This window comes from Lynx canadensis, chromosome C2 (assembly GCF_007474595.2).
Source record: "Lynx canadensis isolate LIC74 chromosome C2, mLynCan4.pri.v2, whole genome shotgun sequence".
Lineage (NCBI taxonomy): Eukaryota > Metazoa > Chordata > Mammalia > Carnivora > Felidae > Lynx > Lynx canadensis.
The window spans coordinates 103,796,236-103,821,392 of record NC_044311.2 but is presented as its reverse complement, the minus strand read 5'-3'; the positions used below and the strand labels follow the sequence as shown (position 1 = coordinate 103,821,392).

At 39.5% G+C, this 25,157-nt stretch overlaps 1 protein-coding gene across 1 annotated transcript; it reads left to right on the top strand.

Moving 5' to 3' along the window:
- Positions 1-10,631: 10,631 nt before the first annotated feature.
- Positions 10,632-19,926, top strand: HHLA2 (HERV-H LTR-associating 2). The gene is given in 8 exon segments (XM_032594590.1): positions 10,632-10,747; positions 14,117-14,208; positions 15,124-15,369; positions 15,372-15,386; positions 17,759-17,815; positions 18,316-18,427; positions 18,464-18,618; positions 19,859-19,926. Coding segments are annotated over 8 exon segments (861 nt in total).
- The last annotated feature ends 5,231 nt before the right edge of the window (positions 19,927-25,157 follow it).

The window sequence follows — 25,157 nt, the reverse complement described above, 5'->3', positions numbered from 1 at the left end:
ACATCATTGCATTATGACTTGTCAAATTCATTCATTCTACCAATATGCAAATCCTAGTTATATACTATGGCATTACTTTACTACTTGATAGCCATATTTTCAAAGGCCTTTTGAAAACAAGTGTTTACTCTTTTTTTTTTCTTTGAAAGAAATAAGGACAAACAGGGACCCTGGAGAGTAAAAGCTAGCCAAACCCTTTTCTAGGTGTATAATAGAAAAACCCCATATGTGCAAGCTACTACTTCAGCTGAGCATCAGTATTTTCCATTTAATGTTGACACTAAAAAGAAAGGACTTTTTTTTTTTTTATAAATTTTTTTTCGACGTTTTTATTTATTTTTGGGACAGAGAGAGACAGAGCATGAACGGGTGAGGGGCAGAGGGAGAGGGAGACACAGAATCGGAAACAGGCTCCAGGCTCTGAGCCATCAGTCCAGAGCCCGACGCGGGGCTCGAACTCACGGACCGCGAGATCGTGACCTGGCTGAAGTCGGATGCTTAACCGACTGCGCCACCCAGGCGCCCCAAGAAAGGACTTTTAAGGTTAATGTGGTTCTGCTGTTAGAAACTTCTTCCTACAGAAAACTTAAAGCACACTAAACTTCCTACAAACGTCTAATAGCTCATCACTGATGCTTGCTTTAGCTTCAAGATTAAAAGTGGTTTTGCCACCATTAGCAAGCAAATGAATCTCTCTAACTCGACCCTGTTAAAATAGGACACCACTTCTGTCAATATTTTGTTGTAGTAGGAAGAGAGGCTATTTTTTTTTCATTGATTTATTTATGTAGACAAAAATGGCACCTACTTCCTGTGTTAGTAGCTCTTCATCAGGGGAAAGAAGATATTTTTATTTTGTGTCACCTTGGGACATTTGGAAACACGTGAAGGCCCAAGTCACAGCAGTTTAAATATATTACTTAATTAGCAGGAAGTCTAAAGGTACAGGATCCAGAACAGGCTGGACTCAACCGTGTCATTACAAACTCTATTTTTTTTTTCTGTCTTTCTGTCATCTCTGTGATCCTTGTTATGTTGACTTTTTAATCTTCTCATTTGTTTCTTCATGTCTGGGAGGTGGCTTCTGCAGATGCAGTATGAAATCAGTGCTCAGAAAGTAAAAGGAAGGGGTTGCCCTGAAATTCTGTTCTTGTAACTATCCCTCTTACACAGACACAAAAGTTGCCACAGAAGTCCTCCCAATAGACTCCTGTTTATGGTCCATTGTCCAAAACAGTGTGGAAAAAAAATTTTTTTTCTGCAGTTGGATTTCAGTAGTTCCTTTTAGAGACAGAGAAGTACAAGGGGCTTGGCCACACTTTCCTATTTCCATTAGGCTCAGAGTTAGAAGGAGGGAAAGGCAGATGTACAGGCATTATAATTGGGTTTCCAGACTCAAGAGGTGTGGAAACATGGTTAGTTGCTGGGCTCTCCATTTCCAGGAAAGTTGGGAAGTTCTGATTGGGTTCCAGCTCTTTGCAGTGGTCACTACCCCAGCTTCTCCTTCCCCAAATGTAGAGGACTCCCCGTCCTGCACTGAGCCAGTGTGGCCATCTCATTTACCCTTTCTGGACCTTCTGTGTTCTGTTAGCTAGAGGTGGTCACGTCTTGCCCAGGGCTGGCCAGAGAAAGAGTTCTGCTAGCAAAGAAAAAGGGAAATGGTGCCAGTGTCTGTCACGGTGTCCCTTTCACATTTTCTCTATTTCACACTATTTAGTTTGCTTTTAAATGGTTTCCTGCCACATTTACTTCATTGATGCTTACAGGCTGGCTCCTTTTATTTATCTGCTACAATTCCACTGGTGGGATCTTTCTGAAAGACAAATCTGACTTCATCATTAGGTTTCTATTTCCTTACTGTGGCTTACAAGAGTGGTTATGATCTGGCCTTTGCACACACCTTTCCAGCATTTTTCCTTCCACACGGCCTGCTTTGTTATTGTGTTCTCTTGTGGCTGTATCTTTGTTCTATTGTCTGCCTAGAAAATATCTTCCCTCCTCACTTCCCTCTACTCCTTCTCACAGGACAGCTTCTTCTTGCCCTTCAAAACTTAATGCTTTGGGAAGCTTTCCTTAACACCCTGCCCACACTAAGCTCAAGAACTTTCTTCTGTCCTTCTGTAGCACCTCAGAGAGTTCTTATTGCTGCCTGTATCTCTGTATTATGATTTACTTGTTTATATAATCCATCTATCTTTGGTACAAGATTGAGCTTTGTGACATTAGGGACTGTCTGACTCATCCCTGAATAGCCTGTGACCCATAGGAGATGCTCAAATTGTAGGTTTTCAATGGCAGAAAAGACAGTTAAGCTTGGTGGACAACAGAGTGGGGGGAACAGTACAAAGAATGATCTAATCCTGTTTCCTAGGAGGTCGGGATAAATTTGAGGTATTTCGTTTTCTCTTGTTTCTCAGAGCTTTGACATTGTCAGACACTAGGAATGGATTGGGAGTAGAACATAGGGCTGGAGCAACGGAGTTTTACGAACAAGGGTTTATTTGGCGGAATGAACTCTGAACTATATAGAAAACTCACCGATAAAAAGCCAATTTCACAACTACTCTACTTTGCAAATGACCCACTAAACTGTGTATGTAGACCTAGGCCCTGGTCCTCCCTGTCTTGTGCACCAGCTAGTTGAGTTAGCTACATCTTTAAATTCTAAGGACTGATAGCCGGTAATTCAGGTGCACATAGGCAGTCCTTTATAAAGCATCACTTGATAAAAGCCCTAAGCAATCTACACAGCTAGGAATAAATCTTGTAAGGATTGTTTTGCCTAATTGTTTTTACACCAAATCCTTGATTCTAATATTCCGTTACAGGTCACTCAACCCCAGTACCTTGATATGTAGGGACAAGAAAGTTTCTTTACTTCTGGATTTGAAAGGAAAACATGGGGATTGAGTCAAAATGGCTAATCTCATACTGAGAATGATGAATATTGAATATGTCACTTACCATACAATAGACATTTAAATATAGCAACTGTGACCACTGTAGGATGGAATGATACCATAATTGGGTGATAAACCTAAACCAACCTTAGGAAGGAGGGATCCTTTGACCACCCACCCCCACCCCAACCCTCCTAGGTACTACTGCTGCCTCTGTGTTACAGATACTTTGTCTCACATTGTCTGTGGGGATTGGACACCACAGTTATGTCATTACTTTCCTTAAAATCCTTGCATCTGACACAATCAGGCCCCGTAGTTGGTCTAGTTAAAAAAACAAACAAATAAACAAAACCAAAAAAAAAAAAGTTCGGTATCCAAATGATATATTTTAAATGTTTTAAAAATTGAAATAAAGGTGTCCGTCTACTTTCTAGTTTTGTTTTGTTTTGAGTGGAGGGGGTCAAGACCTTGTTCTGCGTGTGGAGCACTGTGTTATTTTCTGTGTTACCTTTCTTCCACAAACTTAGTAGGGCACCATCTAGTATTTCCAATTATCATTTCTTGAAAATGGCCAAAGAACTTTGTACTCAGATTGTTACAGAAGAGTTCAGCTCCTTCTGGATCTTTACAGTTTGACTATTGTGTCTCCAGCACCTAATCTGATAGCAGAATTTTCTTCTCTCCTATTTTGTGATTTGCTTTTATTTAGCCTTTTCGCAGAGCGTTCATCTTCTTCAGTTTAGCTCGTGGAGAAACCCTGGGTTTGTCTTGTCCTTGCATTTAATCAATTAACATTTAAATTATTTAGTGATGATAATGCACTGAACTGGCAGGAGGAGAAGTGTACAGAAACAGCAGACTGGCTTCTCTGGGGCATTTGGCATGCCACGGCCATCTATCTGTGTGTTTTATAGAGGGAGAGCTGACTGTTTTCAAGCAGTCCTTGGCCTTACATCTGCACATGTTCAAAACTCACTTCACTTAATGCAGTCTCATTCAACTGTTTACTACCTTTATGTGCTCAACAAAATGCCCGCCTGTCTGTCTTTTCAACCCTGGCATTTTCTTTTGTCTTGCGTGGCTTTGCAGCATTCTTGCTTTAAAAGAAAAAGAAAACAAAAACAACAACAACAAAAAACAACACTCTGTCCAGCTATATTCTTTCTTATATAGAGCACTATTGAGGAGGATTATATAATCAACCCTTTTGGTAGGAGGAAGCATTTTGTGATAGGAGTCTGAAGTGGAGAATGGCCCTTGGAGGCATAGTACTGCCCCTCCCATTCACGTTCTTTGTCTCTCGGGCTCTGCTTCCAGGGGACCAACCCCGCCAAAGATGGGGATTTGTGGAGTGTTTCCAGGAGGAAAGTGTGAAGAAGTGTGGGAGCAGGATGGGGCAGGAAAAGGAGCTGAGCAGGGATGTGGCTTCATGTGAAGGCTCAGCCTCATTTGCTGGGAGGCTCTGGACCACAGAATGTTTCTTGCCTTGAAGCCACCACTGGGGCAGGGAGTAAGGGAAAGAATGTAACTCCCAGAACCACAGATTTCATCACCTGAGGGCAATCCTCTGAAGAAGGTGGCAGTAGCTGAGCAATGTGTGCATGAAACCTGAACTAGTAGAAGTGATCATAGGGGATCTGGGCAGGAGATTAATGGTCTGCTAATATACAAAATATCCGATATTAAATGTGTGGCATTTCTAAAATAGTGACTTAAATTTTTTTTTTTTAATGTTTATTTATTTTTGAGAGAGGGAGACACAGAGAGCGTGAGTGAGGGAGGAGCAGAGGGAGACACAGAATCTGAAGCAGACTCCAGGCTCCAAGCTGTCAGCACAGGGCTGGACGCAGGGCTCTAACTCACGAACAGTAAGATCATGACCTGAGCCGAAGTCAGATGCCTGACAGACTGAGCCACCCAGGTGCCCCCAAATAGCAACTTTTATTGGACCCGAATTATGAGCCTTCCTAGGTTTTCTTGGCTTTACCTATTTTCTGGGCTGTCCACTTGTTGCACAAAGAGAGCCCCCGCTCTAACATCACTGCCCCATTTCTAAATGTCAGCAGCTGTATCTGCCTTCCCGGGGGAAGGCTAACTTCTGTATGCCCACCACTGTACCCACCACAGTGTGAGTTTCAACAACCACAGTCCAGACGTGAGTCTCCAGGGGAAACTCACAGAAGCTGCGGTTTCCCCTGCCCTATGTTCCCAGACTCAGTGAGGTATGACGTCTGGCTTCCTTAGTGGCTGTCCTGAGGGACCAGTTGCACAACCAGAAGGAACATGGGACTGAAAACCTCATGGGAAAACCCATAAGTGAGTTCCTTTTCTTCTTCTTTTCTGATGGATTGTCCTGAGGTGCTGTGATTCTGTAGAGGATGCCTGGAGATTGTCCCTTGTGACTGAGCAAGTGGCTCTGTTTTCTGTTCTCAAGCTGTGGTCAGCAAGACAAGACAAGCAAGACAACTGTCACCCCCTATCTACCTTCCCTTCTTCCTAGTTTCACCTCCCTTTTCCTTCAGTCTTCCTGGCCTGCCACTGCCCCTCCACACCTCCCCCCCAAATGTACTAGTGTGCACCTTAACCCAGTTACAGAGACCTACTCCTCCATCCACAAAAACAACAAAACAGAAACCTAAACAGAGCCTGAAACCAAGCACCCCTAGAGATTCAAAGTTTCAACCCAATGTATCCTCAAGGGGTGGATTTTCATTGCACAACATCAGGGGAGGTTTTTTTGAGTAAAGAGTGGGTAATACTAAAATTGTTCTTTTGTTCTTGGTTCCATCTTAACAAAGTCAATCTTATTAAAATCTAAGTGGATGCTAAGGAGAAATCCCTAGGATGCTACAAAGAGTTTCCTTTTGTTATGACTTTCATGAATTGGCTCAGAGCCAAGAGCACTTTGAAGAGGCATTGAATTTAAAACCAATGCTGAGGAGTCTGTAGCACCCTGGAAGCGGCTTTTCCTGAAGGAATTCGTGAAGGGAACTGGCACAATGCAAGGGATGTAAAACATTCCTGTTTTTTAAAAAAAAAAAAAAAAAAAAAAAGAGCATTGGCTTGCGATGTGGCTCAGGTCCTATTTAGGCCAGCAGTTATGAGGCCAGGACTGGTCTTGAGTGTTACTGATGTGCGGGCTAGAGAGTCTGGCCTGAACACAAGTGAAGTTTGTCATTGTTGTCACAGTTAGTGCTGATGGCTGCAGTCAGTGTGGTCTGTAGCTGTCAAGATGGGTACAGGGGTAGTCGTTCCGTTCTCTTTGTTTTATGCTTGTAGAATGGCTTCAATTTTCTCTTCTGTCTGATTAGTCTTAGCATCTGGATTTCTTTTTGCCATGTTCCATTACAGAGACTGCCTCTTTTTGCCATTCTCCCCCACATCTGGAATCCAGCCAAAACGTACCAGAACAAGATGCTTCTAACATTTGAGCCCTTTTGTAAGGATGCTGATTGCAACTTGGGTGACTTCAGTTTAATCCAAGGTGGAAGATTTCTGCTGCTTTTGGGGAAGGAAATAAATGTCTAAAAATAAAACTTGGGCATAAAAATAGGGCCAGATACTCATTAACTCCCTCACTTAGCTGAATGCTGAAATTATTTCAACAGAGCTAAATCAAGCATTTGTGTAGAAGGGGTTGAGTATGTTTTCTTTTTTTATTCATAGTACTTTATCTTAATGATAAATGGGTTACTGTCATTGTCATTTTATGCAAAAAGCATGAATTTAATAATTTTCAAGAGCCTAATTCTCAGCTCATGCTGACCCTTGAAGTGGAGGATTAGTGTTCACAGGGTTTTGAGAATGTATGTTGTGGGCTCTTATGGAAGAGGCTGGAGGGGCAGGCAGGGCTAGGAGCCAGAGTACACAAGGCTTGGTGGGCTAGGGTTAAAAATTTGGATCCAAGTATGGCGGGAAGCCACTGGAGAGATTTAATTAGGAGGATATCATAGAATGATTTATATTTTAAAAATATGACTCTTGGCTGCTGAATTGACAGTGGATTGTAAGGAGTAACCAGGCAGATATTTTAGATATCCAGGTAAGAGAGGATAGTGACTTTGGAAGAGATAGTAATAGCAGAGTTGGGTAAGTGCACAGATAATGGAGATTTATCGAATCCAATAGCAAACAACAACAACAGCAACAAAAACCAAAAAACAAAAAGCAAACAAAAAAACAAGACTGGCAGCACTTTTGGGTAATTTTGTTATCTTGTTTGGGCTGAGGCAGGGAGCAATGGTAAAGGGAATGAGGCAAAAGTCAAGGGCTCATGTTGATTCTGTGCTGCCTATAAGGCATCTGTCAAATGGGCAGCTGAATATATGACCTTGATTCAGTAGATGCGTTTGAAAATCCTTCACATACAGATGACATTCAGAGCCATGGAATAGAAGAACTCACCTAGGGAGAGAGTGTAGAGAAAGTATAAAACTTGAGAACTTTCCATATTTTCACATAAATTGGGAAAGCAGAGGAGGAGGAGCAGTGAGGAAGGAAGAACCAGGAAAAAGAGTTGGGCTGGAAACAAGCAAAGAATCTTCCAGGAGGGAGGTAACTGCCAATTATGTTGAATGCTGATCTAAGATTGGATAAGATGAGGACAAATTATATCCACTGTTTTTGGCAACATGGAAGCCTTTGGAGACACTGGTAGGGGCAGTTTATGGCATGTCACACAGAGGCCAGAGTGGATTGAGGAGAGACAGTAAAGGGGAAATGAGGGTGGCTCTTTAAACAATTATTTCAAGAAGTTAATAAGAGCTAAGAAATAGGTAGGTACCTAATCAAGAGCCAGAGGAGAATACAATGGTCTTTTTTAATGTTCTTACGATAGAGCTTATTGGGGTATTTATACTCATGGTATTGATCTAATGAAGAGAGAGAACCTAATGATACAGTAAAGGAGGGGATATAATTGTAGGGACAAATTTCTTGAATGTAAAAAAAATATGAGATACAGAGCAAAAGTGGCTTTGTGTAAAAGGAGAAGGGGGGACAGAAAGAGAAGACACAGCTCTTAATGGGTTGGTTGAATTGATGTAGGGGGTGAGGGAGTATCCATAATAAATTATAATTCACGAAGCCAGAGCATCAGTTGAAAGAGACATGGGAAAAAGGGATGTTGGAAATTTCCAGAAAAGGTAGCAAATATTGGAGCCATTAGAAAGAATGAGAAAGTGAATCCAAAGAGAGTGGACATAGAATGTCCCAAAGTTACATTAAGCAAGGTGGATTTGAGTTAATTATTACTTGGAAAGCAATAATTCTTAATTCTTTTTTTTTAAGTAGCCTATAAAGGTAAAAAATATTACATATTTACATATGCTCATGCAGAAAATGAGTTTAGTGATTACTTGTAATCTTAGTATTCAGAAATAATCATTGTGCTACATCTTTTCATACATTATACATGCAAATACATCTACAGGAAAAATATACAAAGGCCTTATTTTCTTTTTTTTTTAATGTTTATTTATTTTGAGAGAGACAGATAGACAGACAGCAGGAGAGGGGCAGAGAGAGAGAGATAATACCAAGCAGGCTCTGCACTGTCAGCACAGAGCCCCACCTGGGGCTTCATGCAGGGCTTGAACTCATGAACTGTGAGATCATGAGCTGGGGAAATCAAGAATCAGACGCTTAACTGACTGACCCACCCAGGTGCCCTAAAGGTCTTATTTTCATAACTAATACTATTTTACAAGTTTTTGCTTTGTCAAACATCTTATCTATTGCTCTAAGCTATTGGAGTGATAACTTTGTCATATAGTAAACATATCGTTTATTTGTATCTTAATATGTTCTTGTTGCTTTTCCAATTTTTATTTAGATCTATCTATATAAAAATTGTATAGTCCTGTTAAAAAAAGGCCCACATCTTAGTCTGTATACATGATTATTTTATTCTAGAATTTAAAATGCAAAGATGAAACTATAAATTATTCTATCAGGTTTTATTTTGATGTGATGAAGGAGTCAAATTATATTTTTTTAATTTATTTTGAGAGAGAGACTGACAGAACACACACAAGCAGGGGAGGGGCAGAGAGGAGAGACAGAATCCCAAGCAGGCTCTGTGCCATCAGCACACAGCCCCATGCAGGGCTCAAACCCACAAATCTGTAAGATCATGACCTGAGCTGAGATCAAGAGTTGGACACCCAACTGACTTTACCACCCAGGTACCCCTGAATTGTATTTTTTAGAATAGTTTTAATTATTCTTTTTTTTAAAACAAAGTTTGCTTATTTTTGAGAGAGACAGAGAGAGGGAGAGAGAAAGCAGGGGAGGGGCAGAGAGAGGGAGACACAGAATCTGAAGCAGGCTCCAGGCTTTGAGCTTTCAGCACAGAGTCCAAAGCGGGGTGAGTCCAACTCACCAGCGGTCATCATGACCTGGGCTGAAGTTGGACACCTAACTGAGTGAGCCACCCAGGTTCCCCTAGAATAGTTTTAATTATTCTTAAAGCTCATATCCTACAACAAATTTATGACACAGCTTTTTTTTTTTTTTTTAAACGTTTTTTTTTTTATTTATTTTTGGGACAGAGCGAGACAGAGCATGAACGGGGGAGGGTCAGAGAGAGGGAGACACAGAATCGGAAACAGGCTCCAGGCTCTGGGCCATCAGCCCAGAGCCCGACGCGGGGCTCGAACCCACGGACCGCGAGATCGTGACCTGGCTGAAGTCGGTGACACAGCTTTTTTAATAGTATGACTCCCAAATGATTTCTTTAAAATTTTCCTTTGGAGGTTTTTTAAAACTAATTATATGCTATTCTTTAAACAAGCTAATTTTTTAGAGAGTAAAAATGATCTATAATCCTATCACCAGAGAAAATCAGTTATATTTTACTTACTTGAATTATATTGTATGTATACAGTTTGCCATCTATACTTTCTTGTGTTTTGTGCTTTTTGAAACATTCATTGTAAACCATGATTTTAATGACTGCCTTATGATCTATACTATTATAAGAATGTTTCTAGATTTTGTTTTGTTTTCGTGTGTTATTATATTTTATTTTATTATTTTTTTTATTTTTTAATGTTTATTTTTGAAAGAGAGAGAGGGAGGCACAGAATCTGAAGCAGGCTCCAGGCTCTGAGCTGTTAGCACAGAGCCTGATTGCGTGGTGAGATCATGACCTGAGCCAAAGTCAGACCCTTAACTGACTGAGCCACACAGGCACCCCTGTTTTTGTATGTGATTATAAACAATACCATAGTTAACATCATTGGCATTAATGCTTAACTGAATTTGTTTTTAGTATTTTTACTGTAAAAGCAATGCATATCCATTGTAGAAAGCTTTAAACATAACAAAAACTGTTATCCAGAGAACCACTGTTGACCCTATACCAAATCTTTATTCACTCAACGGCCATTTCTCAGTGCCTACCATATGGTAGGCACTGCTTTAGATGTGATATCTGCTCTGCAGAGTTAACATCCTAGTGTGTATTTAGTGACAAGTCTGTCTCCTATGTGCAGAAATGGGTGTGCTTTTAAAAAGGGATTATGCTACTTACAAGTTACATTGTAATCTGATTTTTCTCCTATAAAATTAGGAACTTCTTTCCACACCATTGAACGAACTATTACAATATTATCTTTAATGGCTGCAGAAGAATGATTTGTATGGATGTACCGTAGTTTATTTAACTGATCTCCGATAGTCAGATGCTTTCTTTTCCTATTCCTGCTGGCATTTGAAATCCCTAACATGCATATTTTGCTTGTCTTCGATAGTGTAATTAGTATGACCTCCACAAGACATGAAGGCACAGGCAGTGCTATCTGTCATCCTCACCCTTGCACCACCTCTAAGTGGATTTCACGGTGAGTTCCTTTATAATGTAACCAAGTGTTAGTTATTTGTACAACTAGATAGGGACGTGAGCACACAATGCAAGGTGATGGTTTCCTCTGTTGCCATGGCGTTGTGAACCTTTCTAAAAGATCACTTAAAGAGAAATAGGAAACAGACTGGAGATCCTGGATGAAGATTAAAAATGATATTTTCTCCTGTCTACTCTAAGGCTTTTTCTGTTATCTGCTACCAGATATAAAATCACTAGAAAGGCAAGTTTGATTGACTGATGATTGATTTTTTTTTTCAAGGGTAAGCTTGGTACTTAGCACTTAACAGCAGGCATTATCCACTTTTCTTGGTCCTGTCATGGGCATTTTTAAATTATCCAATGAAATATTAGAGGTGTTTAGTAGAACAACTTGGGAGGTTGACATAAACCACTCCTTTTCTTTCCCATCTTTCCATGTTTTTCTCTCAGCATAATACCACCACATCCCTCTAGCTCTTTGTACAGAAATAAACTAAATCTGAGGGAGAGAAAGAAGTGGGACATAGCGGAGTAGAAGGAGCCCCAGAGAAGGCAGAGGAAAAAGACTGTGACAAGGCCACATGAGCACTCAATTCTCCTGTCTTGGGTAGTCTTGGCCAGGGTCCAAAGGAGTTTACTCCATTGTCTTTACAGCCCTAATTTCCTAAAATCCATAGATAGGGTACACGATCTACCTACAATGTTTTGTGAATTAGTCAAAGAAGCTGGATGCTACCTTCAAGGATTATGGAATGGCTAAGTATATTTTCTTTACGAAAACCTTGCTTGTTTTTCTGAATCCATCTGCTTTTCAAAGTCAACTTCTGAAATTAATAGTAAAAAAAACTATATGTATAAATATATAGCTCAGGATGATTGGACTTCCACATTTATCTAGGACGCTATTCCTTAGGTACATTTCATTTGACACATATGACATCCTGAGAGGTGCCCTAAAGCCAAAATAAATGAGTCCCTTCATTTCCCCTTTTGGACCCCTCCTGCCCATGTGCTCCCTTGCTTGAGATTAAGGTCTGCATATTCCTAACAGATTTCCAAATCCAGCATTGTCTTCTACACACTCCAAATATTTCCTAATGAAACCAAGTTAAGTTTGTTCTATTTGTTTAGGGCCTGCTGACTCTAGCTAGCTGAATAAATGGTTTTGTTGTTATTGTAGTAGGTATTAGAAGTAAATGGGTTCTCACAAAAGGCCCCGAATAGCCAAAGGAATTTTGAAGAAGAAGACCAAAGCAGGAGGCATCACAATCCCAGACTTTAGCCTCTACTACAAAGCTGTAATCATCAAGACAGCATGGTATTGGCACAAAAACAGACACACAGACCAATGGAATAGAATAGAAACCCCAGAACTAGACCCACAAACGTATGGCCAACTCATCTTTGACAAAGCAGGAAAGAACATCCAATGGAAAAAAGACAGCCTCTTTAACAAATGGTGCTGGGAGAACTGGACAGCAACATGCAGAAGGTTGAAACTAGACCACTTTCTCACACCATTTACAAAAATAAACTCAAAATGGATAAAGGACCTAAATGTGAGACAGGAAACCATCAGAACCTTAGAGGAGAAAGCAGGAAAAGACCTCTCTGACCTCAGCCGTAGCAATCTCTTACTCGACACATCCCCAAAGGCAAGGGAATTAAAAGCAAAAGTGAATTACTGGGACCTTATGAAGATAAAAAGCTTCCGCACGGCAAAGGAAACAACCAACAAAACTAAAAGGCAACCAACGGAATGGGAAAAGATATTTGCAAATGACATATCGGACAAAGGGCTAGTATCTAAAATCTATAAAGAGCTCACCAAACTCCACACCCGAAAAACAAATAACCCAGTGAAGAAATGGGCAGAAAACATGAATAGACACTTCTCTAAAGAAGACATCCAGATGGCCAACAGGCACATGAAAAGATGTTCAGCGTCGCTCCTTATCAGGGAAATACAAATCAAAACCACACTCAGGTATCACCTCACGCCAGTCAGAGTGGCCAAAATGAACAAATCAGGAGACTATAGATGCTGGAGAGGATGTGGAGAAACGGGAACCCTCTTGCACTGTTGGTGGGAATGCAAATTGGTGCAGCCGCTCTGGAAAGCAGTGTGGAGGTTCCTCAGAAAATTAAAAATAGACCTACCCTATGATCCAGCAATAGCACTGCTAGGAATTTATCCAAGGGATACAGGAGTACTGATGCATAGGGGCACTTGTACCCCAATGTTCATAGCAGCACTCTCAACAATAGCCAAATTATGGAAAGAGCCTAAATGTCCATCAACTGATGAATGGATAAAGAAATTGTGGTATATATACACAATGGAGTACTATGTGGCAATGAGAAAAAATGAAATATGGCCCTTTGTAGCAACGTGGATGGAACTGGAGAGTGTGATGCTAAGTGAAATAAGCCATACAGAGAAAGACAGATACCATATGGTTTCACTCTTATGTGGATCCTGAGAAACTTAACAGGAACCCATGGGGGAGGGGAAGGAAAAAAAAAAAAAAGAGGTTAGAGTGGGAGAGAGCCAAAGCATAAGAGACTGTTAAAAACTGAGAACAAACTGAGGGTTGATGGGGGGTGGGAGGGAGGGGAGGGTGGGTGATGGGTATTGAGGAGGGCACCTTTTGGGATGAGCACTGGGTGTTGTATGGAAACCAATTTGTCAATAAATTTCAAAAAAATAAAAAATAAATAAAAAAAATAAATAAATAAAAACTGAGAACAAACTGAGGGTTGATGGGGGGTGGGAGGGAGGGGAGGGTGGGTGATGGGTATCGAGGAGGGCACCTTTTGGGATGAGCACTGGGTGTTGTATGGAAACCAATTTGTCAATAAATTTAAAAAAAAAAAAAAAGTAAATGGGTTCATGAAATAAAAGTCAACAGGACTCTTGCATATATAATATACAATTGCAGAAACTCTAACACTAGCTTTGTGACTCATTTTTAGTAATCAGACTAGCAAGGTTTTTGATGGTATTGTCTTAATTGGCAGGCTGCTGACCTAGGATAATTCTTCTAGGTGGTTCTGATATAGCCCTTGATAAGCACCCATCGCTAATTCTCCTCATAACTGCTCTTGATTTTTAGTTATATTGCTTTTGTCTTCCTCAAATCTTGATAATATTGAGGAGAAGCAAATTGCCATTGGAGGACTTGGTGAAGATGTAATTCTCCCTTGCTTATTTAAGAGTGCGCCTGAAGTAATAGTTCATTGGAAGAATCAAGAGAGCTATGTGCACTCATACTACAAAGACCATGACTGGAAAGGCAAGATCACAGATACACAAACAGGACATCCCTCTTTCATAGTGAAATGGAAATGCCTCCTTATCATTTAGAAGATTAAGCCTTCCGGATGAAGGAATTTACATATGCTATGTGGGAACAGCATCTAGAAACATCATAAACAAAGCGGTACTAAAGGTGGGAGGTAAGTATGAATGGAAGGTTTTATAAAACATAGAAATAATATCATTCCATGTTTTTCTAAAATATCTCTTTCTTAATTGAATATGGACTACCTTGCAAGTCAATACAAATCTACCTCATGTTTTAAATGCATGGTATCTCATAGTATAGACATGCTATAACTGATACATCCATTCCTCTACTGGTAGATATTCCAGTGTTTTACATGACAGGTGTTGTGATGAGCATTCTTGTATTTAATAGTGGGAAATGATTTGAAAGAAAAAGTATCAGAAAATTTTAATATATTACTTTGACCTGTTAGTCTTATTAGCATTTAATAGTATCAATCTTAATTTCTGCCCATATGCTATCTTTTAAAATGTTGAATTACTGGCTTAATTTTTGTTTTTTAAGTTTAATATTGTATGCTTTCCTCCTGTCTATATTAACTATATTTATTTATTGGGGGGAGGGGCATTTTCTAGCAGGTTGTTTTATCCAGCGCTTGTTTCTTTTCCCTCTGTGTCATTTAACTGCTTGAGATCTTGACTCAGAAATCTAAGAATCATGTGTAAACAAAGAATCAAACAGGCTCTGGGTTATTACCTGAAGAGGGCATAGTGCTGCATGAGCTCTAGTTTATATTGGTTGCTCACTGAGGTCATTAGATTTCTATCTAGAATTCTTGCTAGAGAACGAAGATTGCTAGTTGCTAAGTATCTGCACATGCTTTTTTCTTTCACTTGTAGATAACCAGACTGTATCTTAAGTTTCTACAGAGTTTTTGTTTTGTTTTTCCTTTTGTAACTGCCAAGTTTTTCTCATAAAGCTTAGCTCTTCATTTTATGGGTATTAAAATAATAAGTGTTCTGCACAGATGACTTAAAAAGAAACTAATGCCAGTCCCTCACATGCCCTTCTTTCTCCCTCCTAGCTTTCATCACACCTGTGATAAAGTATGAAAAGAGGAACAGAGATAGCTTCTTAATATGCAGTGTGTGAAGTGTTTATCTTCATCCACTTATCACATGGAAAATGGACAATACACCCACCTCTGAAAGCAATATGGAAGAAACTGAGTCTTTGGGTTTTTATATAAATAGTATGATAAATATTACAGGATCAAATTTATCTTATGAATGTGCTACTGAAAACTCATTGCCGAAACAAACATGGACTGGGGATTGACAATGAAAGGTAGGCTCCATGGGGCTTTCTGTGTGCATGTGCTATGTCAGAGGTTGGGAGGGAATTAGGATTGATTTACAGGGAAAGAAGAGAGCACAAAAGAAAGAAAATGTATCTGCACCAGTTAGAGGACCAAAACAACAGTCCCAGGTCTGATATATACTGGCTTTGTTATCTTAAGCAACCATTTTTAGCTCTAAGCACTAGCTCCACATTGGTAAAACAGAAGTAGTTCTACCTGTTAGGTGTTTGTGTTGAAGGAAAACATTTTTAAAATGGAAAGTAGCAAATATACTCATGAATATTATACCTCTCTATGATTTGTCCTCTAAATAGGATTTCCTACCTGCATTGCACTTCAAAAGATGAGAGGATACTTGCCTATTAAGTTACAATCTGTGATGTTTGCCATTCTTTCCACTAAACAAAAATTAATTAGTATTGCCTCTGTTTATTCTCTTTACATAGTATTATCCTATTAAGCTTTATCAACAGCACTATCATAGCGTGAACAGTTCTTGATACTCTTTCCTCTTATTTATTTGAAAAAATCTAAATTTTGACCAATCTCTAAATCTACTATAATCTACTCTAATAACCTACTATTTAAGAGAAAGAGAAATTAATCTGATATCTCTTATCCAATTCTAAGGAAAAATGTTTTATATTTTAGAAGCAAAGCAAAATTTCTTTAGTAAGTCTCCATTATATGGAGAAGGTAGAGGTTAGCTGCTCTCCTTTTTGGGCTTCTTTCCTGAGTCTCGTATTCTCCAAGTGCTTGCCAAGAAGATCCTGAATTATGAGTGATTCACCAACTTTACATAATTTCAGCATTGAAGGCAGGGACACCCAGTATTCACTTTTCCAGGCAGTAATGGGAATATGGAAAAGTGTTGAAAATGTTGATGTTAAATTGTAAATACTTTCTATGGAAAATTGTATTTTCTCACATTTATTCAGAATTGAGTATGCAGAAGCATCTACAGTTTCTTAAGCTCAGTGCTATTTCCTCTTGTTGAGGATTTTTTTATCTGCCAAGTTTGTTGCTCTCAGACTGTGAACTTAAGAATGGGGGCTTCTGGGTGGCTCAGTCGGTTAAGCATCTGACTTCGGCTCAGGTCATGATCTCACAGTTTGTGGGTTTGAGCCCCGCATCAGGCTCTGTACTGAATGCTTGCTCAGAGCCTGGAGCCTGCTTCAGATTCTGTGTCCCCTCTCTCTGCCCCTCCCTGTTAGCACTCTGTCTTACTCTCTCAAAAATAAATAAATGTAATTTAAAAAAATAAAAAAAAAAAAGAATGTGGACTCTTACTCATTTCTGGATCCACAGCATCTAGTAAAAACATGTAAAAATTAAACTAGGAAGACAGCATAGCAAAGGGAGCAATTAATTCTGTTTACTATGATTGGATATAAATGGCGTTGTTAGAGAATATATGCTTAAGGAGTTTGCATAGGGCAGAAGTTTAAAAGAAAATTAGGAATTTCCAGAGGACATAGGCATTCCAGGTTAAAAACCACAAAAGCACAAAGGAGTAAATATTGCCTGAATTTGTAGAAGTATAAGTGGTTGAGGGTAAAGCTAAAGTAGCAAGAGATAAGCCTGGAGAGGGAGGCAAAAATCAGATGAAAGGCCTTGGTCTCACTAAGTAGCTTGACTAGGGTCCCGGAGGAAGGAAGTGTGGAGCCAAAGAAGGATTTGAGGCATCAAAGAGACCCAGATTTGCATTTTAGATGGCTCACTTTGGCATCAGTCTCTTGCAGGTGGAGTGTGAAGTAAGTCTAGAGCCTAGGGAGAGAATTCATGGTAATCCACAGAGGTCAGCTACCAAACTGAAGAATAGGAAGGACAAGATGCAGCTAGATTGGAGGGGCAAGCCGAGCACACCTAGCATAGTCTCTGCTCTAACAGAGCTCAGTCCAGTGGGGGCTTACCTCCACATAGCTGGAAATATACTATTAATGTGCAGGAAAAGGGACTTTGTGCAGAAAGAGCAATTAAGAAGTGGTTGAGACCACACAAGTAACAGAGACTACTAGGGAGTAGATAGTGACAAGAGGGGAGTTCTGGGGAATACCAGCATTTTAGGTGTCAACAGAAGAACATTGAGTTTGAAAGGCTGGTGGCAACATTCTTGAGTGCTCACTATAGGGCTATAGGAGTTGGAAACAAGGAGTGAAACCTCGCTAGCTGGCCCAGGTTTAGGTCTCCTCAAAAGTCTAAACTTAACCTTGGCAAGTGTTAAAATGATGGTAGCACAGCTTTTCTTCCAAGAAATGCATTTCCAAAGATATTTCTCAAAGCATTTCTAAGTGTAACTTAGAAAATTCATTTGAAAATTGTATTTTCATTGATGTTTCCTTTTCTATCCTGTTATTAGATGACCTTCATAAAATGCAGGGTGAAAATGTTGCACTCTCATGTAAACTTGTGAACAGTATTTTTTTTTTTTTTACTGAACCAAGATTTCTTTTTTTTTTATTTAAAAAAAAAAATTTTTAACGTTTATTTATTTATTTATTTTTTTTTTAATTTTTTTTTTCAATGTTTATTTATTTTTGGGACAGAGAGAGACAGAGCATGAACGGGGGAGGGGCAGAGAGAGAGGGAGACACAGAATCGGAAACAGGCTCCAGGCTCTGAGCCATCAGCCCAGAGCCCGACGCGGGGCTCGAACTCACAGACCGCGAGATCGTGACCTGGCTGAAGTCGGACGCTTAACCGACTGCGCCACCCAGGCGCCCCCTAACGTTTATTTATTTTTGAGACATAGAGAGACAGAGCATGAACGGGGGAGGGTCAGAGAGAGAGAGGGAGACACAGAATCTGAAACAGGCTCCAGGTTCTGAGCTGTCAGCACAGAGCCCGATGCGGGGCTTGAACTCACAAACTGCGAGCTCATGACCTGAGCCGAAGTCGGACGCTTAACCGACTGAGCCACCCAGGCGCCCCTGAACCAAGATTTCATAGTCACTTGGTCCAAAGTGGAAAAGGAGATCTCCTCCATCCTGGCTCACTTTCTGAGCTCCTCACAAGATAACAACTATCAGTGAACCCCGATTTTCATGGAACAAAGACCTATCAGTGAACCCTGACTTTCATGGAACAAAGACCTAAAAAAACAAAGTGACTTCTCTTTGACTTTGAAGGATCTTTGTCTTTCAGACAGTGAGGAATACTTAGGCAATATTTCTTCAAGCAAATATAGCTTACTCACCATCCAAATGCTGCATGTTGTAGGTAAGTTACAAGTAGGGTTGGGTAACAGATTTTGGCTATAGCAATAGAGATTGTGAATATCAAACAGGGAAATTAGGTTGGCATTTAAAGAATAATTTTGATAAGTATTCTTGAAAATGTTATCTATAAGGATACTTCTGGCCAAGATACTTCTTTAAAACTCACAAAGTCCTGCATTGAAAAAAATTTTTTTTTTCTCCCAGAAGATTCCTCTTCATGGTTTCAGGGCTTCAGAAATGTAGAGGGAATTTACATGATTTGGTGAGTCTGTGATCTTAACATCCTCAATTTCTGCTTACTACTGTGCTTAACCTGTGCTTTAGGGCCTGGAATTTGGGGAGTTGAGGCTTCAGGCACAGTAAGAAGTTAGAACTGGGGCTCTGGTAGATGCAGGGGAAGCATGATCTGTGAACCTGGTGGAAACAGTCACCAAGGGACGTTGGAAGCAATAAGTGATGCCCGATTCAGCTCATTTTTTTTTTTACCTCTACTGATAGTTAACTGCCAAAAATATTTATGGAGAGTGGACTAGAGATATTTTAGAGTCATGGCATATGCACCCATGAAGTTGACTTTCTAGGTGGATTGGTTGATCCCCTTACCCTTAAGCTATCAACGTGATGTTGTAGGAAACCATGGCAGCTCTGTATGATGTATTAAAGATACTTGAGTCAGTTGAATATTTGTTTTAAAAACATTTATATCATTCTAGTTGTGAAAATTAGGAGGAATAACAGATTTGGAGATAAGAACACAGAGTTGTCCTTAGGTCAAGTAGTCTTCAAACAGAAGCTTCTAGACACTGAGGGACAATACTCTCTTTGTGCAGAGCTGTCATTTTGAGAATGCTTAAAAGTGGAGTGCATTTGAAGCTCCTATTTTTCTCCAAAATAAGAATGTTAGTTTTATGTAAAATACAGTTAAGCTTTCATTCTGTTTTTAAAATGTTGCCTCATTTTGGAGTGTGGGGGAAAAAACAGGAAGATATGGTCTGAAGACCACGTATGACCCATCTTTCTAATCAGAGGTCTAATCTTTAGTTTACACAAAGCAAAGCATCAGGACCATTCCATCTCTGACAAAAGAAGCTTTTCAGAACGTCTCATTCCCACCCAGGAAGAGGTGTGTAATGGGAGCTACCCCCACAGGGCAAACACCACTCATATCCTCAACATCACTCTTTCAAGGCAACTTGGTTTTCTGTTCTCAATTGCAATTTTCTACTTGTTATCTTCTTCAGGAGATGCTGCAACATTTGAAAAGGAAGCCCAGATTTGGGGGCAGAGGGGTTATGGATATACTCCATAAAAGTTGCATGGAATTGAATGGAATTTAGTAATTCTTGCTAAATTTTGTGGAATCACTATGTGATGTTAGGCAAATTTCTTTACAGATGGGAGAAGCGAGGGTCATGAGTAAAGTAAGGAAATTCTATACCTTGCAAGATTTTCTTCAGGAGGAAAAGTGTGCATATGGAAACACTTTTGAAAGTCAACATTTCTACTTAATTGCTCACCCTCTATATGGGTATAGAATTTCAGAATGACACAAATATATAGAGAGATTAATGTTTTAGTGATTGCAGGACATGACTTTATTAATAAAGAGTATGTTCATAAAAATAGGCATCTGTTATATAGAGCTATTCATTTTAAAGAATAGCTATAAACATTTTTTTCCACCTTGAATTGGCCTATGTGCTCTAATGCTTGCCCCCACTCTGTGGCAGAACATAGATCACAAGATTAGCAGGTAACTTAAGGTCTCCAAGTTTCTGCCTTCTGGGTCCTACTTCTTTTAATACTAATTACAATTATAGTTCCAACAACGATGCTGAAAAAACTCTGGCTACTCCAATGATTCTGAGGGGCATCAAGCACTCTCTTGGTCACCTCTCACTCAAGACCATGGCTCCCACACCACTCTGCTCATCACCTCTGTACTTACCCCTGTTCCTCTATGCCCCTGTCTTCTCCAAGCCAAGGGTGAACTCTGCCCTCCCTTCATCCTCCAAGGAGAATGCTGGGCTGAGGTTAGTCTGTAGTCATAATTATCCCTTTGTTAATTCTCTTCACAATATAAAAAATAGAAACTCACAGTGCATAATAGACTCACTGCCTTTTAAGTTTGCAGACTTTTTCTCCTCTGACACCCACTCCCTACTAAGCCCCAAATTGGTTAATATTCCTGCTTATGCAGGTTTCCCACAGTAAAGCCATTGAGACTGTGAGGTATTTATGCTCATGAATGCAGAAATAACTAGTTTTTAAAATAGTAAATGTTTCCTTTGGTAATTTTTCTTCCAGTTTATAGACTTTTTGTTTTATTTAGAACAGAGTCAAAAAGGAATTACCTGGATAATTATCCTGTCTCTGGTGCCTTTGGTTTTGCATGTTCCGTATTAAGTCAATAAGTTGCATCCATTTCAGTGGAGATAGGTGTCTCATAGGGAATTTGGGCTTTGTTCCCTGGGTGTTGAGTAGAGGTGTATCAAGCAGCTAACCCCACACAGCTGCTGGGCTTGTAAACAGACTTGAATCTTCTGGATATTCATTTGCAAAATTTATCAGCAACCTTTCTAAATGCTCCCACATTTCCATCTAATTATCCTACTTTTAACAAGTTTATCCTGAGTTAAATGGTCAACAATATAACAAGCTATATACACGCACATGCATTGTAGCACACTGAAAAAATTTAAATCTGGCACTAATACACAAAATGATCAAATTTATCTTGCATTGAAAAATAGCTGGAATGAAATAAACCCAGACTTTAAAATGGATGCCTTTGGAGAGAGTTTGCCCCCTCTGTCTGGACTTTAGTCCTTGTACTGTTTTCTTTTTCCTTGAGCTTTGTCTATGGTGCTACTTCTTTGTTCTTTATAGGCCATTTTATTTTAATCCTTGTTAAATTTGTAAAAAAAACTTTTTCTAGATTTTCTGGGACAAACCTGTGTTACTTACAGTACTTTTATTACTTATGGTAATTTAAAATTATACATTAAGATGCCATGGTCACAGGACTTCTTAGAAGACTTTGCTCTTATTGGCAGAATTAGATCCAGGAAAAATTTAGATGTAGTTATTTCCACATTTTATAGACCAGGAAACTGGAATCCAAGTAGTTAGGGACATGAAACAGTTTCATGTACACCACTTACGATGACACAGCTAACTAGTGGCAGAGGTAGGTCTAGGCTCCAAGTAGCTCTCTTACTCCATAACCTTTCTGAGAAGACCGAGTGTCCTGGGAGGCTGAGATATAGCTCATGTCCCTTCCTCTGGTTGATAATTGCCTTTTGCCCCTGATGAAGTTAGGGGATTTGGTCATAGCAGACACCATTATTGAAGGTAAGGTTTTTAAGGGTGATACTGAGCAAGAGTTTCACCAAATCTACACCTTTGATTGTTTGTACTAATCCGCAGACTAGTCCTGCTTATTTGTTCCTCCTGTCCCTCAGCTGGCCGGAAGTAAACAAAATCAGAAATTCTGGGCAAGTCTAGTTTGTCCCCCAGAAGCAACCTCTGACCTGATACAATGACGGTTGTGACTAAATTAGGGTTCAAATTATAGAACAGAGGGACACTACATACTGCTCAAGAATGACATTTTAGTTTCTATTTTGGAAATGTGCAAAAGTCAAGTCCCAACAGAAAACACCTGGCATACCCAAAATTGTACAAAGGGGAACACAAAAGATAGTGCATTTCCCCAGAACTGGGAGCAGCTGATTTGATAGCAAATATAAGCTTGAAGGGACAAGGAGAGGGTGCAGTTCCCAAACCTGAAGCAGAGAGTCATGTAAAATCTGATGCCTTATAGGGAGAATGACTTTTAGTTGAAGGACACAGACCAAGAAGACCTTACAAGGAAAGAGCTGGAAGAATAAATACGTGCATTTGCCCTTTCCTCTCTCTGGTCTCCACCTCAACTGGAGGCCAGAGGGAAGACTTTAGAAGGAACCTACTCAGGTAAGCATCCCAGGGCAGAGACAGGAGGCTGGGTTCTGATTCTGGAGGAGCAGTCAGGAGATAAGAGCAAAAACAATGCCAGGGTATTGGCTACTTAAAAAAATAATGTTCTACAGTTCTGTAGTTAGGTAGGCTGAAAATATATTTCAAGCTGTTGCACTAATGGCCCCTAAACCTTGGTTATAGTTTCATAGGACCATGGTTCATGTTTTTCTTCTTTAAATTCCCTTTTCTAGTACTGTTTTAAAATGTCCTTAGTCTAGGATAAGTATAAATTATCCCAGATTTTAGCGAGGCACAAAAGGAAGGCTTTACAATGTTGTTGTATCCCTTTTCCTTTGCCATTGCTCTGGGTTTAACCATCATCTCTTTGGCTGTTATTTTCCATTGTTAACAGTTAGTAGGAATCAGACCAACAATCCTAAAGAGCCAGGAATTCCTGGCCTGGTTGAACAGCCTTTATCCCTGCTTTGGAGCACCTGAATCAGCCATAAGAATTTATTGCTATTTGTAGATGAAGAAGTATTTCTACACTGAATGCATTTTTAATGCTGTTTGTTGGAAGAAAGATATGAAAGGGGGAGTGACTAAGGTGAGTGAATCTAATAACGTAATTGTACTGAGGTAGGAATAAGAAAGAAGCTGAGCATTTGCAAAGAGATTTTTTTTTAATTTCTCTTTTTTCCTGTAGAAAGGTGTTCTGTCTCTACTGATGAGAGAGCCAACACTGCTAATGACACAGAAGAAAACAAGGTAAAATCTTTCCTTTATCAAACCTTATAGTATAAGAATGCTACTGTGAAAAAGTGATTGACGTATCATCAGAGGGGGAAAAAAGGGTGAGAGGGATCATAGGATAACTCAACAGGAAAAAAATAAAATTAGGACTTTTTCCAATGTCTATAATTAAACAGGCGCTACTTAAATAAGTGGCTGCTCTTCTCACTTCCTACTGTTATTTATAGAGATCTCCAATGGCACTATGCATATGATGATGCACCAATGTATTTATTCTTCCAATGGAAGTATGGGACTGAATAGAAGCCGAAAGAAATACAAAGTAGAGAAAAGCAGATGACAGTTTCTGCCCAGATTCAGGTGGCTGGGAATCCATACTTTTCCAGCCACTTCTAGGCTCCTTGGGGACTGAATTTACTTACAAATTATAGTTTGATTGCAAATTCAGTTGTTTAAAGTGGAGTTTAAATTTTTTGCTGCTGCACACCTTTTAGGAGTCCATTAATCATAATATAAATGAGAGCAAAGAGTGAGGTAAACTCGCTTTTCTACTGGTTAAAAACTCAGGAACTAATCTAGGAGGGAGATTGAAATTGAGACTTCATAACTACTTACAACTGTCTCATGGATCCCTCATTACAGATGCAAACAATAGCTCTAGAGCTCCCCTCTCCCAACAATCAAGACAAAACAGTACCATCATTAAATGCTCAAGATAAAAGTGGTTATTCTGACATGAACAATGGCCACATAAAGTCCCATTTTTCTTGGTTCTAGGCCCTTTCAAAACACCCAGACAGTATAGGAAATGAAGCAGAACTGTGGTAACACATGACGAGCATCCTTAATATCCAGTGACTTCACTTACTCTTTCTTTACTGCAATTCCAGCTATCGCTCATCATGGCCCAGTAATTCTACCATTGGAAAGACTTTCCAACTACCATTGGAAAGACTGGCAAGACTTGTCTTTGACAAGATTACATTTACTCTTCAAGTCCTAACCATCACTCACTGACTCCCTACCTGCATCAAGATTATGAATGCCTGGATGCCAAGGATTCCAATTCAAACTTAGAACTTTCTCATTCATTGACATCCCTGCTGCAATCAGCCACAGTGAGACTCCCATCAAGATCTTGGAAGAAATTATCACTAAGTGTTGATTCAAAATCTGATCAACTAATGATCTGATCAACATAGAAGCAGAAATTACCTTAGTGAAAAGGTGAAAAACCAGGGCAATTGATATGCTAAGGTATTGTACTCCAGTTTTCTATGAATAGTTAATATCAGTTTAACCAACTAAATTTAGTATGATGAGTCTTAGGGACTCCAAAGTCTAAAAATGTCAGTATCTTCAAGATTGCCTAGAGCAAAGGGCCCTATCAACTCAAGAATTGACATCTCTGAGGCTGGGTTATACCTTCCAACACCAGGTTTGCATAGCTGAGTGACATTAGCTATGAAGATAATTTGATTCACTCTTCTGGCTCAGTTGTCATATTGTTAATCAGCCTTATAATAAATTTATATTTCCACATAAATTTTTACACAAAGACAGAATGGATAGCGCAGTTGACTTGATCGCTTCCTTTTAATTTTAATCAGTTTATAAGAAAGAAAAAAATCTAATCAGGATTTTTGTTACTTAATCAAGTTTTGACCCTATAGTTTATAGGAGAAAATCAACCTTGAATTGTATGTTAATGCTACCTGGTCCAATTTTCTCTAAGTGTTTGCTCCAATGTTATGATAGGTATTCATCATAAACTATAAAGTATTGACATCATTATAAACAAAAACTTTGTCAGTAGAAAATGCTCAG